Genomic DNA, 20289 nt, shown 5'->3' with positions numbered 1-20289 from the left:
TTCTCATTCATTCATTCCTAAGGATTATCCTAAGGAGTATGTACAAAGTCCATTGCTTTCAATGACACAGCTGTCAAGCACAGCTGCTAGTTCTATCATTTAGGCGCCGCTGCCAGAATTGGGACATTTTCTATGAGGCGCTTCTGTCGGTATTGGCCTTTAAACGCTACTGTCATGGTCATAAGGCTCCCTATTAGGCGCAGCTACCGATACTGTCCTTAGAGCGCATCTGCTAGGAAGTTTACCGTAGATCTAAATCATCTATGGGTTGTGGCGCAACTGCCAGTGCTCATCTATAGGGTACTAGGTCCACTGCTGCCAATGTATACCTATAGAGCACTAGGTCCGTACTACTAATGTTCCTCTATTTCAGCTTTTATCCCTCATCATTCATCTACCCATGTTTTACCCAACATATTTTGTAGATATAAAATACTTTATACAGTTTACATCATTTAAAACATGTATAAAAATCTTTCACCAGCATAGACAGCAAGTATTCAGACAATATGCACACATAGCACGTAATTTATATTAAAATACCTCATATCTATGTGTAAGATGAAAGAGACCACGCAATCACTTGAGAAGATGGTGATTCCGAACTCAGACAGCACTTCGCTATCTCAAAACAATTTTCCTCGACAATACCTAGTATCAATACCACTAGGGTTTAGTTTTTAACGTTAACCGTGACTAATTAATAGTCTAGCTATTATTACTATTATATAAGCGTTAAATAACACTCAATATAACTCATAATAATAGCCCAAATAATTATTTTAAGGTCCTAATAATGTTACTATAATTAAATAAAATCTATATTAAATATAGTATAGGCGTAGCTCACTTACAACGAGTTTTTATTAAAAACCGGGCTTTGCTGGAGCAGCGTTTCCGAGCCGAAAGCTTTTCTTCTCGGAGCCGTCGGGCGCTCTGGGGCTTTCTTCTCGTGCTAGGGAGGTTCCCTAGACTTGGGAGAGGTTTAAGGAGGCTAGAGAGAAGTTAGAGAGAGAGAAAGAAAGGTTATGGTGTGAAGAAATTATGAAGGATTCATCCTTTATTTATAGGGATTTTATCGTAGAGTAGCCCCTAAGCTTCGTCCGTATCTTCCGCGTACGAGCTCCGTTTTCTGCGTTCTTTGTATCCACGCGTTGGTATTTACGAGTACTACAACTTTCATTTAGACCTCGTCGGCTAATTCTCATTCTATCTCCGATTTGCAAAACTGTATCGAATTTATCGCGCTCGAAGAGTAAGGACTAAGTTTCATCCATATCTTTTGCATACGAGCTCTATTATCAACTTTCTTTATATCCACGCGTTGGTATTTACGAGTACTACAACTTTCATTTAGATCCCGTCGGCTAATTCTCACTCTATCTCAGATTTACAAAACTGTATCGAATTCGCCGCGCTCGAAGAGTAGGGACTAAGCTTCGTCCATATCTTTCGCATACGAGCTCCGTTTTCGACTGTCTTTTTATCGTTTAACTTCTATTAATGATATCTTCATTTCTTGTTTAGATTATTTTGGCTAAAAATCGACCGATCTAAAATTCAGATTTTGGGCTGTGCACTGCTATGCTAAATCTTAGAAAAATCGTAACTTCCTCATACGAAGTCAGATTTGGACGTTCTTTTTATGCACACTCTCGATTTAACATATACTATGACTTTTGTTTAGATCGCTAAGGCTAAAAAGTATTTTTTCGTAAATTCACTTTTTACGACTCCTGATGTCGTGCCGGTTTAACCGTAAAACTTCGACGGGTCATAACTTCTTCGTTATAACTCAGATTCCGGCGTTCTTTATATCTACGGAACCCTTGTAACATATAATACCACTTGGAAAAGATTAATCCTTCTAAATAATCTTCCACCAAAAACTCATTTTTGATGCTTACTGTCTCTAAACTGACTAGCCCGGATCTATGGGCGTTACAGAGTACGTTGGGCGTACAGACCTATATGTGCAATGTACATGCCCTTAAGCCAGTACGCTTAACGTACAAGCTGAGTACGCCCCGTGTACTCAACAAGATGGGATTTCAGTGTTTGGGCCATCTTTTGGACTTAGTTGTTTTGGGCTGTGACAACCCAAAAATTTCCGTTAATTTTAACGTCGTAATTAAGCACGTCAAAAATTAGCCAAATTTATCCCAAAAATATTTTTGACCGGATTTAAATAATATTCGTCAAGCGAACCAAAAATAAGGCGGTCTAATTTTAAAAATTGTCGTGTTTAACGGTAGTCGTGAAAAACCCCGTTCGCGGTTGGTGTCGGGTGAACCCCCAACCAGGCCATAAACTCCACCCTATATAAGGGTTGAGTGGGTTTCATTCCAACCCTTTTTCACACCTTAGGAGTATCTCTCTCTCTACAAATTGGGTTTGGTCCAAAATCACCTCTTTCAAGCCCCAAACTAGTAAGTAATCTACCCTAACTTGTTGTTTAGCTTGTCACTCTTGCGAATTCGTGTTTTAATCACCCAAAACCCTCAAAACCATGAGTTTACGGTCCAAGAACACTCTTGGACCATAGACACTCATAAACGGGGTTTTGATGCCCAAAAACCCTTCCAAACCACTTATGGAGCTTACTTATGACTTAGGGGCTTACATGAAAAGACTTAGAGCATCAAAATCTTAACAAATGGGGAGTAACACATGAGTTTACGGTCTAAGAACATTCTTGGACCGTAAACCCATCTTCAAGGACCACAAACACCTTTTTGGGTGTTAAATTACCCCTCAAACACCTCCAAAAGCTTCCATGAGTGCCTAGAGCCTTGTAATCCTTCATGTGATGCACCGAAACACATGATTCATGGACTAACATGAGTTTAATACCGTAAAATCATGTGTTTAAGGTATTAAACTCACCAAGAACAACTTTATAGACCGTAAACACCTTTCCAAGGTGATTAAGTGACTTTAACACCTTCATATGCTCATATAAGTGACTAGAACCTTGCCTACATAGCCTAGAACCACCAAAGCACAAAAGAAATGGACTAACATGAGTTTACGACCATAAACTCATGTGTTTATGGCCGTAAACTCCTCAAGGAGTGGTCCAAGGACCGTAAACTCCCTATTGTGTCCATTTTGAGCCCCAATCACTTCCTTAGCCCTTGATTCGACTCTAGCATGATTCTATGAGTGAGATAAGACGTTTAAACATCCCATGACACCACTACCATGAGTTTACGGCCGTAAACTCATGGGGGAAGTGGTCTTGAAACCGTAAACACCCATAAGGGCCATCATTTGAAGAGTAAACTCCAATGTGAGTCCATACACACCTTATATGCAACCCTTGGTACTCCTAGCACTTGTAGAAAAGTGTTTTTATATAGTAGGACTTCATTACTTGCTTAATTAGTTATTAAATGACTAATTAGATACTTAAATGTATCATTACATGTTAAATAGGATTCGCATGTGTGGTCAAGTCCTCACTTGACACTTAGCATCCTATACCGTCCATTCATCCGAAACGCCAACGTCACGCCAACGTCAGGTGAGTTCATTCCCATGAATTAACCTTTTAAATGTTTTTACATGCTTTTATAGGGGGGGGGAATACAAGTTAAAACATGCTAGTTATCATATCAATAATATGTGATTAATAACCCGCATGCACAATGATTTATCACACTTTCAGTTGTTTTACCAAGTATAAAACTATAGATGGTTTTCCAAAACGTCTTTACTTGTTTAAATCTTTTCTCAAATTGTCTCTCCGCCGTATGTTTTAGTTCAAAACCAGTTACACCAGGGTTTTAAACAAAGGTTTTCTTTACTTATATTGTTTTATCAAATTATATTCTAAATGTGTTTATGAACGGTTTTCAAAGCTTGTTTTACATAACGATATCAAGTCGTAAATTCTTATTTTTAAAGGTTTTACCAAAATTTTCTTCTATGCTTCTATACCTCTACTTCGTTAAATGCTTGTCTGTACTTGTATAGTTATATAAATAATGTTTAAAAGACTTAGGAAGGCTAGTTCGCCCTATTTCCTTTTCCTCGTTGGGATGTGGTATGGTAGGTATCGGATATCCATCCAAAGGTCGTTTAAGCATTAGTTATATATCATGTATACATGTATGGACATAAAGGTTTACATCGACCAGTTCATTTCCCTTGGGTAGCAAGGGCATCCTTCCATTCATCATTCATAGATCAGAGACACTAGTAACTATTATAGGAATAGTTAGGAGGTTCTATTTACTCTTTCTAGTATGAGAATTTCAAAGGAGTCAGTTCATTCGTGAGTCTATATCATTATTCCAGCACCTCTAACAGAATTCAGAATACGAGATACATCTTCAGGACACGGATTTCCCCGCTGTCAAGTTGGTAACCAGAGTCTCCTGGAGGGAGAGCGGGCATTGTGTGTATAGATCTATACGGCACTGACACTCCCGCACCCTGACTGCTAGCTACAGTCCTCGGCCTACCAAGCCAAGGGGTGACAAATGTCACATTTATTCTGACGCTTGCAGGGTGCCAAGTACTCTAGTGTCAATTAGTATGGTTATGAGTATATCCATGTTTACCTTATAATTCATGGCCTTAAGGTAACGAGAATTAACATGGTATTCTTGAAACAACCCACTTAGAATTACCATTTGTTTTAGACCTTGCTAGCCGTATCGTTCATTTGATACTGTCTGGGTCTGTGTTTCTTTGTTTTAGACCTTGCTAGCCGTATCGTTCATTTGATATCGTCTGGGGTCTATGTTCCTTTTGTTAGACTGAGCCAGACGTATCATTCATTCGATATTCTCCTGGAGTCTATGATTTCTTTTTCCTTAATCAGCAGTATTACTGCTGAGGCATATGTTATTTTTCCCCTGGTATTTTTACTTGTGATTTTCTCATTTTTCCTTTAAAGTAAATACTGTTTTCTGATAATGATAGTATTTCGGGGAAAATTACTCTTTAAAACATAACTCTGTCGGGTCTTGGTAGAAGACTGCTTTTAGTTAGAAAATATAGGATTTTCTGGAGAGGACGCTAATACACCGTAGATTCTAAACTACTACTTTTCGTAAAGTTATTTTGAATAAAAATGCTTACTTACACAAATGACACTAAATACTTATAGACTCACCAGCATTGTAAAATGCTGATTCTCGCTTTCAAAATGACTTGTATTCTCAGGTCAGCGATAGACAGGTACATCCCAAGAGCTTTTGTGAAGACAGTCTAGTACCGAGCTACATCTATGTTATGTTCTGTAATTACTTTGATATTACTATAACATGTAACTGATGTAAAATTATTACTATTAATGCAATGGTCATTGTACTTTGATTACTATACTGCATATGTTGTGATACTTGACATGACGTCATCCACCCCAGAACTTTTCCGCCGTTCCGGTTTTGGGGTGTGACATGGGCCCTGTTGGGCCATCAAGTTTTGGTTTGATATTTATTTGAGGAGGCCCACTATGAGATTTGGGCCCAATTTGGAAAATTGGGCCATGATTTGGGCCTTGGGTGGCTAATTAAGATTGGGCCTTTATATTGTTGGATTGGGCCTTGGCCTTGGGCCAAGTTATGGAGAGGGTAAAAGGTCTTTTACCCTAGTTTGGACACTTAGTGTGGGTCGGATCCGGTTATTGATGGGTGATTAACATGTGATTGTTAGCGTGGGATTCTTGCGGGCCAGCAGCCATAGATTCTTTCTGTAAGATTCGGCGGTGCGAGGTGAGTCTCCTTACTAAGTTTAGTGGGTCGAACGCACCAATGTTGGCCCATGGTTTATATGTTAGGATGCTAGATGTATGCGTAACTCTTGCATGTGTTATGTGATGGCATGTTAATCGGGCAAGGCTACATGCTAGGCAGGTCCTGATGAGTATATTGTATGCTAGTTATCAATATGTGTTTTATGCTACTGGGCAAGGCTCGATGTCGGGCGGGGCTCAATGACCGTATGGTATGCCATTGTCTTTGTGATTATCACATGTGTTAGTATGATTATATGTTTATATGATTATATGTATTGAACGGGGCCTGGAGATTGACATATATGTAAACCGAGCGGGGCTCGATGTCGGGTGGGGCCTGATGCCAAGTGGGACTCGATGTCGGGTGGGTCCCAATGGAGGGTGGGGGCCCAATATGTAATTTAGTATGTTTGGTATGTGGTATCTTGGACAACTCACTATGTTTGATATGATATGAGTATGTGATTTAGTGTGTGTGTGTGTGTGTGTATATATATATATATATATATATATATATATATATATATATATATATATATATATATATATATAAGAACTATGAAGACAAGTTTAAAGCATTTGTACATACATAAAAAGCAGTAACAATACCACCAGAATCTTTATCAGGTAGCTTAATCTTCATTTGAAAGCATCCAGATCCAAAATATGATTTTGACCCAAATCCAGCACCTACAGATAAATTTATAAATACACGTTACAAGTGTAGATATGATTAAAAGTGTAGATATGCATGTGTATTTTTTAGGCCAATGATTTAATCATATGACATTTTCATGTGAATTTGAATAGATTCACATATGTGAGTCACATTGGTTGATCACCTTATGAATGATTAGAATGCGAGTCTAAAAGTTGGATAAAGTGATCATTCACTTATTAATGACCAAATGACTTAAATGTATTATGTTTATATATCGATATAAATGTCTATTTGTAGATCATGAAATTTATGAATTTTGATTTATTTATTTTTTTCGATAAAAATAAAGATCTAAAAATTAAAAAAAGACATAAATTAAACGACTAACATTATTTTAGGATATATGTATTTGATAGAAGTCGAAGTGTCTGTGAATTATCTATTCTAATGACATATGGTCATACATTTTTTTTAATATCTAAAAAAATGTCATGTCTATGTTTAGTCTTAAATTTTTATTCAAAAAACACCTAATCGATTTATTGGTTCCTTCAAAATTTGTGGTTTTTTTGGGACGTTACTTAGAAAACGGGACATGTTAAAAAAAATCCTCAAAATTAGTAAATCCAAAAGTGATGAAGTTCATATATATATATATATATATATATATATATATATATATATATATATATATATATATATCATATCATATCATATCATATCATACTATACTATAAAGGAAACATTTTTTTCTTTCATCACATTCATTTGAAACTCCCATGCATTTTTCATTCCACCACATTCATTTGAAACTCTCATGACTTTTCAACTTCTTTTCTAACATTGGTTATAAATTGGTTAATAAGGTTAAATAAATATCAAACCTAAAGTATAATCATATATAAACTAAATTTCAATATTAAAAAATATATTTACTTCTACATATAAAATTATGTTTTTTTAACTTTTAATATATTATAATTAACTTATTTATTTTAATATATTATTGAATATAAATCATTATCATTTTTAAGCTATAAATTTTGAACAATTTTTATAAAATACTTAAATTATTAATTTAAATATCATATTACATGGTCAACTTAAATATAAATTTTAATTTAACTTAAACAACCTAAAAAATATTTTGTAAATAATTAAAAGTGATAAGTTGTAATGTCTTTCTAATAATGATTACAATTTGGTTAATAATGTTAAATAAATATCAAAACTAAAGTGTAACCATAAATAAACTAAATTTCAATATTAAAATAATATCTTTACTTCTACTTATAAAGTTATGAGTTTAACTTTTAACATATTATACTTAATTTATTAAATCTAATATGTTATGTATGTAAACCATTATCAGTTTAAAACTACAACTTTTAAACAGTTTGGATAAAATACTTAAATTGTTAATTTAAATAAAACATTATAGTGTCAACTTAAATATAAATTTTAGTTCCACTTAAAAACCCCAATGAATATTTTGTGAAAAGTTAAAAGTGATAAATTATAGTGCTAAATGCAAAAACTAAATTCTAATCTCAATTTAACTAAAATATTTTCTAAAGATATTTTTATAATCGTCAAAAGTTTTCAAATAAGTAGCTTAAAATAACTTATAATAATAATAGTTAAAAATAACTCTATATAAATGATTATATTGTTACCTTTAAAATCAAAAAACAATGTTTGATGTTTTAAATAATTATAATGATATAAATTAAAACGTTAAATAAATAAATTTAAAAAAAATTAATTAACAATAACAACAACGATAAATACATTAAACCATATATTATATTTAATTTTATTCATGAGTAACTAGCAGGTAGAAGTTATCCAAACGATTGAGATTATGCAGTTATAATAGATTTATATATTATCATATAATTCAAAATAGTCAATATATTATATCAATTTAGTATACAGATTATTATATCAAATTTAGCAACAATGCTATTGTTATATTTATAAAAACATATATTTGTAAAAATTTCAACTATATAGGTCTTTCTGGGCAACGCGCGGACATTCGTCTGGTATATATATAAGGGAAATCAATAGAAAAAGTATATATTATGGTTAATAGGTAATACCAATCATAAAATGACACATGTCCAATTATTTAAATTACAAAAATCGTCTTTATGATTTGGAATAGTTTGTCTATTTGGCACCTAAATCTATGGTGTTATTGGTATTAATGATAGAATTCTTGGTATTAATGATGTAACTTGTTCTTGATTGTTATGAATACAGACAATTACTTGTTTAAGTAACCATCAAATTCTTTGAATTAATTCCTAAAATTTACTAGAATTCGTGGTGTTAATCATAACGTAACTTCCATTAATTCTTGAGATTAGAATTACTTTCATTAATCTTCAAGATGGTAATTGTTGCCTCCTAGGAATCTCTCATCCAAATATACATTGATTCCTATCCGGACAAATATAAGAAATGACAACAATCGAAGAACAAAAAAGTACATTGTTTGGGCTCGTATAAATAACATTGATTCCCAAAAATACAATAGACACATAGTATCAAACCGAAAACAATCGGAAAACATAAATCAATAATTAATTATTATCTTTAGATCCAACCAAAGTTTCTTAATAAATTGCCAGAATTTTTGGAAAAAGGAAAACACATTTAGTCCTGAGTTTCAAAACATCTGTTTCTCTCCTTCACGTCTCTCTTGGTGTTAGTTTTTTTAATTTCTTCCCTGAGTTTTATACTTTGTAATTTTGACTTTGTTTTCGTCCAACATTTAATTAAAACCTTTTATTATTAATTATTATTGAATTATTATAATCATTATATTAAGCATTGAATGTCATAAAAATACATAAGTAATTATTTCCTATTTACTGAATGGTAGTAGAAAAACCAAAGGTTAATGTCACAAAAATCCTTAAATTTTCAAGAAATTGTCGGTTTTACCTAAAGTTGAATTTTATGTTCGTTAATGCCTTAAACTTAGATAAATTTTGTCATTTTTGCCCTTTTATCCGGTTTAGAGCTTCTCAACCTTCACCAAATCCAACTAGGACACTTACTAGGCTAGAAACGCTGACATGGGGCTGACAAAGCAAGCCATGTCATTGTTGGTCCTTTAATTAAAAAAAGAAGCTCGCAGAATGAAAGGTGTCGCCTGGATTTGAATACGTATCTGTCGGATAAAACCACAGCGCCTTTCCAGCCAAGCTACACACGATTACATGTTTTACATTCCGATTTATTATATATAATGTATTCTTAATGAATCCAAATATTTATCTATTATTATTATTATTATTATTATTATTATTATTATTGGTATATGGATTTAAAAAAACTTATTTTCTTTATACATACAACTATGCAAATACCATATAAATATTTATTTAATTCTACATGCACAAAAACGTATTTCTTTATACATACAACTATGAAAATAATTATATGTATATTATGTATAGAGATATTTTTAGCATATTTGTATGTATATATTATGTAAAAAACGTTTTTAATGTATAAAAAATAAATATTTATACGGTATTTTTATGTTTATATGTATACAATATGTTTTTATACTATATATATATATATATATATATATATATATATATATATATATATATATATATTAATACGAAATAAATAGACTTTTTAAATGCATGATAATGATAATGATAATAATAATAATAATAATAATAATAATAATAATAATAATAATAATAATAGTAATCCATCCGTTGTGTTATATATATATATATATATATATATATATATATATATATATATATATATATATATATATATATATATGAGTAAATTACTGAAATCGTCCCTATGGTTTGGTCAAAATTGCACGTTTGGTCCCTAACTTTTTTTTGCACTCGGATCGTCCATGTGGTTTGATTTTGTTGCGATTTTCGTCCATGTGGTTTGATTTTGTTGAATTTTTCGTCCCTTACATACATAAAGTTAGGGACCAAACTTGCAATTTTTACCAAATCATAGGGACGAAAAACGCAACAAAATCAAACCACAAGGACGATCCGAGTGCAAAAAAAAGTTAGGGACCAAACGTGCAATTTTTAACAAATCACAGGGACGATTTCAGTAATTTACTCTAGCTATATTAATGCGTAAAGATATACATGAAATCGTCCTTGGCTTGCTGGTAAGACATTGCCTTTGTGTGTGTTAGGTTGTGTGTTCGAACCTTGTCCTTCCCCTTTTCTGTTTTATAAGCTAATAATTTGTCTTGTGCAGCTACCAAGCTGACGTGGAATGCCACGTAAACAATTACCAGAAAATCACCACCTGAAATTCTATGTTGACCGGAAAACATGTTGGAATGGCAAAAATGACAAAATTTACCCAAGTTTGAGGCATTAACGAACCTAAATTTCAACTTTGGGTAAAACCGAAATTTTCCTGCAAATTTAAGGACTTTTGTGACATTAGCCCAAATCTGAGAAAACCGACTGGAAGTTAGTTACAAAGCAGTTAATATGTCCTTGAAGCCTTTAATCTCTTCTTAGACTAATACAAACAAGTTAATATATATTGTATAGTTATGGACAATCTTAATGTAATTTTATTTGAATATAGGATTCAAAACTTTCAAAAGTCATTGGTCAAAGGGCTTTTAGCCCAGCGGTTTCCGGTGTTGCCCTCTCTCCTTGAGGTTGAGGGTTCAAGTCTCATCGTGCACATAGGTAGATTTAAGATGTAGTTTAGGAATAAGTTAGATTTGCCATTTCAAAAAATGGAATTGTAATAATCCAAACCATAGGGACGATTCTTGTAATTTACTCTCTTTCTCTCTCCTTGTGTGTGTGTGTGTATATATACACACACACACACACACTAGATGTGTGCCCGCGCAATACGGCGGCGATAAATAGCTCTTTTGGGAAATAGTTTCTTATGGGGAAATTATCATTAGATTTTATTATTAGTTATTATGTAATAAAAATATCACTTTTAAATAATATATTTATGTTTACACCTTATATTTATATTGGTTGTTCATAGTATTGATGTAAGTTAATTAATATTGGTGTCGAGTTTAAGAAATATAAATTAATTTGTATACATGAATTTAATATTCTAAAATTTTCATTTTGGAGAAATTAAATTGTCTTCTATCTTTTATGACTACAAATATTCCTACCCACTAATATTATGACACATGTCATCATTTCACCATTCAATTTAATTTTACTTAATATATTCTTAATATACTTACTTAAGTAAATAAGGAATGCTAACACATTTCATAATTTTAATGAGTATAAATATTTGTAGGCATAAAAGGTAGAAGACAATTTAATTTCTCTTTCATTTTGCTTCAAATTGGAATTTTTTAATAACTTTCCTTAATTCAAGTTTTCATACTTTTGGCAAGTATTAATGAATTATTTATGCATAATTGATTTGTACAAAAGGTTTTGTAACTTATACGTCTTAAAATTCAAATTATGACTAATATGTTTTATAATATAGTATAATATATATATATATATATATATATATATATATATATATATATATATATATATATATATATATATATATATAGAGAGAGAGAGAGAGAGAGATAGAGAGACAGAGAGCTAGGTTCAAATGTGAACTGACATCTATTATGCGTACGTGTAGATAATATTATTCTATGAGAATGACAAAGAAAATATGTTGTTAGATAATATGAATACGTTCAATCTTACATAATTAATGTCATTAACACACATTCTCACTAATTAAATAATTTATAAGGTTATTATAGACTTGTTATTATTATTTTCATTTTGTCATAATGTTTATTGAGTTGTATTCTGTCAGAATGAAAATGAGTGAAAAACGATGTGTTTGAATAAAAATGAATAAGAATTAGTAAGAATGCATCAAAATGACGATATTTTTGTAAGGTTGAACGTATTCGTATTAGTAAACAACTTATTCTCTTAGTAATTCTCCTAGAATAGCAATGTTCATACGTCCGCACAATAATTGTCCATCTACATTATAACCTAGCCCTATATATATATATATATATATATATATATATATATATATATATATATATATATAATTTTACTCTCATTTGAAATTAGAAAACTAAAATAATATGGTTCTGTAAAATTATTATTATTTTTGTTAGTGATAAAACAACAAAATATAGAAATCTAAATAAATACTTCGAGAAAACAATTAAAGATTATTCATTCAGAAAAAATACAATTTAGTTGAAAACCTGATGAATTATCCAATGACAACTGAACCTCTTGTCCTTGATTAAGAAGTTGAACATGCTCATTTCCCCAAGTTATCTTATAGTTCTCATCAAAACTAACATTCTTTGCTGCATCACTAACTCTAAGCAAGAAAATTACTTCAGACAAAGCGATCATCATCTTCGTTATCATCCATAGATGAAAACCCATTTGGTCGTTGCAAATAAACCCTGATTATTGCTAAAAAAATAACCTGAACGAATTATGTTGCTTGTGTGTAGGTATAAATATAATGTACAAAGACATCCAACAAATCAATATATGCTTGTGTGTAGATATTAAAATATGAATGAGGATATTTATACGTGATATTTTTTTTTTTTTTGCATTTTCAACAAGATATTTGGTTTTAATATCCTTATGCCCACAATCCATAATATAACTAGCTAATTACACCTACGTAAAATCATTTGTTTAATTGTAAATTTATATAACATTGACCTATAAATATTTAATTAAAATATATTTCACCTACGTATAAATTAGCATATCGTTTTTAGAAGTGACATTAATATTAAATACTTACAATTACCAAATATATATTTTTTAATCCATTTTCTTGACATGGACCGAAGATTAATTAACACATGCGTCTTCATTTGTTTCAATCAATAAAATTATTTATTATCCTTTTTCTTTAGCATGTCCCATTTCATTGTATTTATTATTTTAATATCAAACTTGTTTATTTTGGCTATGTAAAAATAAGTTTCCATTTCACCTATCTAGCAACCCGTTTTGCAATAATAAGGGTAATAAGGGTAGAAGATTTACAAGTGGCCATAAAGTAGTGATTTACTAATGGTCTATAAGGTAGCTAATTTTTTACCGGTAGCCCATAAGGTAGTTGATTTATTATTATTATTATTATTATTATTATTATTATTATTATTATTATCAGTATTTTATTATTATCATATTATTATTATTATTATTATTATTATTATTATTATTATTATTATTATTATTATATTTAAATAGTTGAATTTTATTCAAAACAACTAGCAAGGAACCAATAGAAAGGAAAATTTACAAAACATTACTAATAAAAGAGTTTTGTAGCCGTAGTTCAGATTACTTCTAGTATTTCTATTTGAAAGCCAATCAAAAGAATACATAACAATCTTTTCGAAAACAATATTTGTATTCATTTTGAACGATTGGAACATCACATTGTTACGATATGTCCAAATACATATCACTATGGTCACCTCTGGTATCTTTCTCATATCACTAGTCACATCCGGTACCTTTCTCTTTGTAGAAGTCAAGTTAATTGTATACGTCCATATCAAAAGCTTAGATACTATAATCAAAATGGGAAAAATAAGTTTATTATTGAAAATAAAATTGTATGCATGTGTTGGGTTTGTCTTGATTATGTTTTAAGATACTATAGGGTTTTGTTTAATTTCAACAACACTACCAATGAAAAAAGCAAAAAAGTAAACACTAAACCAAAACAATTAAAAAGTTTATAGTTTGATATTTTCAAAGTAAAAAACTGAACCTTTTAGGTTCAGTTTTGTATTTTGAAATTTTTTTTCTCAAAAATGATGTTTTTTAGAAAATAAAAATAAAAATTAAGTATGAACTGTTTCTCTTACACTTTTAGAAATGTAAAACTTTTTTCTAAAATTTTAATAATATACCACACATTATTAATTTATAATTTTTATGTAATAAGCCATTTACTAACTTTTTGTTATATTTTTGAATATTGGGTTATCATAAAAAAAAAATGTTTGAAATAAAAGTGGTTCTTGATCTAGTTGCAGAAGGATGTAGTGTTTCGTATCGTCTTAACTATTGTATTTTTTTAATATACATGTTCCATGAATGTTGTTACTATGTTAGGTATAACTAATTAAGTTAGGCACATTGCTAGGAACTCAATAAAAATATCATTTCCACTTGTTATCTTATACTTCTCTATTTGTGGTCGATAATTTGGGGATATGGTAAATGTCTGATTTAAATTTCATACTCCATCAAATTCTTATATTTGAGGTGGGAAATCAAATGCAAAGAATATAAATGCGAGATTCTTTCTTTAACAATATTGTAACTGTAAAACTGATTTTTTTTTCAGGTTATTAGAGGCCATCGAGTCTTTAAGTGTGGATCTGGATTGGTCCAAACGTATTTGATATTTCAGTTATTAGTGGGTTCTCGACTTGGGTCCTAGCTAACATCACAGAAGAGAATCGTTAGAACCTTCCTAAGACATGAGTCCAGAGAGCATGCTCCAACGATCAAGTTATATGGTCTATACTTGGAAATAATTTCTCTAGAATGGAGAGAACCATCTTATCTTAGAACTGTATGTGCGAGGTAGAGTCCAATTTAGAGCTCTCTTATGCGTGTCCTACATATGGTGGATGAGGTATTTTTTTATAGGGCTAGAGGAAGGGAAAATGAGGAGATAAGAAGAGGGGACAGTGAGAGACAAAAAGGAGACCAAGCATGCTCTTGTGCATTCTCTCATTGGATGGGGATATAACTTGGTCATCAAATGAAGATGAAATTACATAAATGGTATGTATGATTTACCAAAAATCACAAATTCAGTCCATAGCAAAATCCCCTGAAATTCCATAGCAAAATCCCTCGGAAATTACCACCAAATGAAAAGGGATTGTTACTTAGAAAATAGCAACATATGTATATGATTTAATTATTAGTTATTTGAGTTATATTTCCATTTTTACATACCCAATAAACAACTCAATCTTTCAATTAAAAATAAATCATAATAAAAACTTTGAAAATCGTCCTAGTCTTTTTCAAGAACTTTATAATCTTAAAAGCATTTTAAAATATGGGGTATTGTAATTATATCTTTAAAGTAAGTTGTAAAAAACTATATGAAATCTAAGGCATTATTCTAATTTTTATAATGTTATCCTTCCTAATTTGTACATCTTTTACGAAATGAAAGACCATAATCCTTGAATTTTATTTCTAGAGTTAGAAGATATCTCATTAAATGTAATACATATTATTACCCATCATTTTTCACTACACTCTGGACGAGGGGTAGGATACCTACTCTTATCGGTACAATAGTCATATTTCATATACTTTTTTCTTACATCTTCTAATGATTTCAGTTGTTGGGGGTTCAATTGCCAATATTTTTTATTGTTCCACCAATACTTTTGAGAAGCACAGTCCTTATTAGGACTATTAGGCATTGATATGCACCCATCAATGTTAAAATCTTGGAAACTGGCGTGGAATGGTGCATTTGAATAATTGACCTTCGTTTTTCCACCATCAGTAGCCCAACTTGATCCATCCCAGAAGCTCGTAATCACTTGCAATGTATGAGTAGGGTACCCAACACCTCTAATTATGTTGTTCTTATATACTCTTATTGGTGTGTCATCTACAAAGAACCTGAAATGAATATAAAATGTAACAATTAGTATTTATTTATAAAGTGATTGGTTTTCTTTTCTTGATCATTGGACATAATCAAGCTAACAAAACCTATAAAGTTTGATATCAATATGATGTATGTAATTTCCGATAAAATAAGATACACGCGTACACAACTTGATAGTCGTTCCATAGCAGTTTGTAGTAATGAAAATCCGCACCAGGATCGAACCAAAGACTGAATTTTTGTTCTCTACCACCGAGACCATTTGTAAATACGTTCGTTTGTAAAATGACTGATTTGCCTGGCCGATTTCCCAAGAACTCAAAGTCCATTTCTTAGTGAACAGTTGTATTTAGAAATAACTACATGAACTCAACATAATGAGAAGCATACTATCAGATGCATAAATCATTGATCTTTAAGGGTTATTAGGTTGACAACCGTTTAGTTTTTATTCATTTACGATTTTAATCGTATTACAAGCGAAAAATAAATTTTGTGGTTATGACTTTGAATAATGATGGACATTTTTAAAACTTCACCACTTGTTTTTTTTACCATAAGACTAGAATTAGTTTCATGTTCTCACTTTATTCTCGTTCTCACGTGAACCTTTTTTTTATTTTTTTTACCATAAGGCTTGGATTAGTTTCATGTTCTCACTTTATTCTGGTTCTCATGTGAACCTTCTTTATATATATATATATATATATATATATATATATATATATATATATATATATATGATCTTATATATTCCATAATTAATAAAATTTAAAAATTTCCAATAATGCTTTGTATTCTCTCATTATATATGTGGCTATATTAATACAAGTGAAAAGTTTTCTTAACTTATCGTTAGTACGTGAAAATTATTATATTTATTTGGTTAGTATAAAGATATATATAGTTCCCATATATAGATAATATTGTCGAAGTTTGGTGCATAAGATGGTGAGAAAAATACGATTTGCGAAAACTCAAAACACTACATTGTAGTGCATGTATTCGTATTGAATTAGGAAGATAAAGATACAAATTTATATAAGCGGAATATAAACAAATTTTGTTTATATTGTTTGAAAATAATATGAAATAAAATGTATGGTTATGTTTTTCTATTCTACCGTGCGGAATCCCCTATATTTTATTTTTCTACAGCAAATGAAATTTATTAAAAAATGATCCACAATAATACGATATTCACATATGACATTCGTACTATTATATATATATATATATATATATGTGTGTGTGTGTGTGTGTGTGTGTGTGTGTTTTATTTTCATTGTAGTATTGCAAAAAATATTATTAAATATGTTGTTGATGTTGGTTATATTATTGTGTTGAACATGAAATTATGTTTTTCTTTTCGAGTTTTGTGATGAAAATAAAGTTATATCTAAAACTTATAGATTCATATATTATGATATATATATATATATATATATATATATATATATATATATATACATATATATATATATATATATATATATATATATATATATATATATATATATATATATATATATATATATATAGGTTCATGCGAAAACATAAATACTTTGCGAAAATGCGAAAAAAAATTTATCTAATAAAAATCAAACACATATACTTTAAAAATTAAATTTATTAGCAAGATAATAAGTTTATATAGGAGGATGTTAAGATAACATGGATTTCAAGGTTGTTTTAACAATCGTTTCACTTTTTTTTTTTCATGTCCTTACCCACTTTTAAATTCAAGTTTTTATAATAAAAAAGTCAAAAACATGTTTTGCTAATATGAAACAATTTTTTATGTATCATCGATTATCATCATGTAGTTCAAAATTTAGATGAATTATTGTCCAAAATATAAGCTTGATGTGACACAATCTCATATGTTTTCCTTTTTTTTGAGTTTTCGCAAATTTTTTGCATTTTCGCATGAGCCTCCCATATATATATATATATATATATATATATATATATATATATATATATATATATATATATATATATATATATATATATATATATATATATATATATATATATATATAAGCAAGTTATATTAAGACACACAAGTATTGTTTAACTGTGAACCAAGTGCTATATGAGAACGATTAGGTTACACTTTCTCATTATTTTTCTTTTATTCTTGTTCTCACGAATTTTCATTCTTAAAGATTATATTAACAAAATAACATTCTCACAAAATGAGAATTATAAAAAGTCATCATACAAAGTCCATACGATCCTTATAAATGATTTGATTTTTTTAAACTAATTTATTTTTCGTATTTTCATTACTTTACAAGACTATTTTTTTATTAAATTTTTATTGAATATCAATTACTATATGCCACACAATACTTATTGTCCAAGCAATAACAACTATGTATAGGGTTAGGTTTATATATATATATATATATATATATATATATATATATATATATATATATATATATATATATATATATATATATATAAAAGAACTATGAAGACAAGTTTAAAACATTTGTACATACATAAAAAGCAGTAACAATACCACCGGAATCTTTAGCCGGTAGCTTAATCTTCATTTGAAAGCTTCCCGATCCAAAATATAATTTTGACCCAAATCCAGCACCTACAAATAAATTTATAAGTACATGTTACTGGTGTAGATTCTAGTAAAAGTGTAGATATGCATGTGTATTTTTTAGGCTAATGATTTAACTATATAACATTTTCGTCTCAATTTGAATAGATTCATATATGAATCACATTGGTGGCTCACCTATGAATGACTAGAATGCAAGTGTAAAAGTTGGATGGAGTGATCATTGACTTGTTAATGACCAGATTGCTTAAATTTATTATGTTTATATATCGATATAAATATCTATTTGTAGATCATGAAATTTATGTATTTTGCTATATTTATTTTTCCCGATAATAATAAAGCTCTAAAAATAGAAAAAATGCATAAATCAAAGGATTAACATTATTTTAAAAAATGTGTATTTTTAATGTTGAAGTCAAAGTGTCTGTGACTTATCTATTCTAATGACTTATGGTCATATGTTTTTCTTAATATCTAAAAACAATGTCATATCTATGATTAGCCTTAAATTTTTAGTCCAAAAGAGCTGATCAATTTATTGGTTCCTTAAAATTTATGGTTTTTATAGAATGTAACTTACAAAACAAACAAGTCATGTTAAAAAAAATCCTCAAAATTGCAAGCAAACCAAAAAACTCCATCATAATCCTTGAATCAAATTCATCTATATAGTCATATAATAATGGACCCTACTAAATAAACTCATCAAATTAAAAAACTCCATCATAATCCTTGAATCAAATTCATCTATATAGTCATATAATAATGGACCCTACTAAACAAACTCATCAAATTAATATATCCAAAAGTGATGGAGTTTATATATATATATAATTTGATTCTCTTTTTGAATATTTGAAAACCAGAATAATATGGTTATGTAATTTTTTATTTTTTATTTTTGTCAGTGATAGAACAATAAAATATAGAATCTAAATAATTACTTTGAGAAAACAAGTAAAGATTATTCATTCATAAAAAATACAATTTAGTAGAAAACCTGAGGATTTATCCAATGACAACTGAACCTCTCGTCCTTGGTTAAGAAGTTGAACATGTTGATTTCCCCAAATTATCTTATAATTTTCATCAAAGCTAGCATTCGGTGTTGCATCACTAACTCTAAGCAAGAAAATTACTTTAGACAAAACGACCATCATCTTCATTATCATCCATAGATGAAGACCCATTTGATTGTTGCAAACAAATTGTGAATATTGCTAAAAAATAACCTAGGCAAATTAAGATGCTTGTATGTAGGTATAAATATAATGTACAAAGACATCTAACAAATCAATATATATGATGTGTAGGCATTAAAATATGAATGGGAATATTTATACGTGATATTCTTTTTTCATTTCTACAAGATATTTGGTTTTAATATCCTCATGCCCCAAAATCCATAATATATCTAGTTAATTACACCACTCGAGATAAATTTGTTTATATAAATATTTAAAAATTGTACATAAAATCATTTGTTTAATAGTAATTTTATATAACATTGACCTATAATTATTTAATTAAAATAAGTTTCATAGACGTATAAATAATCATATTGTTTATATTTGTTTTAGAAGTGAAATTAATATGAAA

The 20289-nt window shown here is 29.6% G+C and overlaps 1 protein-coding gene and 1 pseudogene across 1 annotated transcript in view; both read right to left on the bottom strand.

The window, feature by feature from the left end:
- LOC128128509 (xyloglucan endotransglucosylase/hydrolase protein 2-like) overlaps positions 1-12947 on the bottom strand; it is a 31661-nt gene extending 18714 nt beyond the window's left edge. Inside the window, exons 1-2 of the mRNA XM_052767469.1 lie at positions 12670-12947; positions 6339-6439 (exon numbers count right to left, since the gene is read on the bottom strand). Coding sequence (XP_052623429.1) covers positions 6339-6439; positions 12670-12859 — 291 coding nt within the window. The 5' untranslated portion in view covers positions 12860-12947. The remainder of the gene's footprint in view (positions 1-6338; positions 6440-12669) is intronic.
- A 1744-nt stretch (positions 12948-14691) lies between these two features.
- Positions 14692-19856, bottom strand: LOC111885565 (xyloglucan endotransglucosylase/hydrolase protein 2-like; annotated as a pseudogene).
- Positions 19857-20289: the final 433 nt, after the last annotated feature.

This window comes from Lactuca sativa, chromosome 9 (genome assembly GCF_002870075.4).
Source record: "Lactuca sativa cultivar Salinas chromosome 9, Lsat_Salinas_v11, whole genome shotgun sequence".
NCBI classification, from domain to species: Eukaryota; Viridiplantae; Streptophyta; class Magnoliopsida; order Asterales; family Asteraceae; genus Lactuca; species Lactuca sativa.
This window is presented reverse-complemented; position numbering and strand designations above follow the sequence as displayed.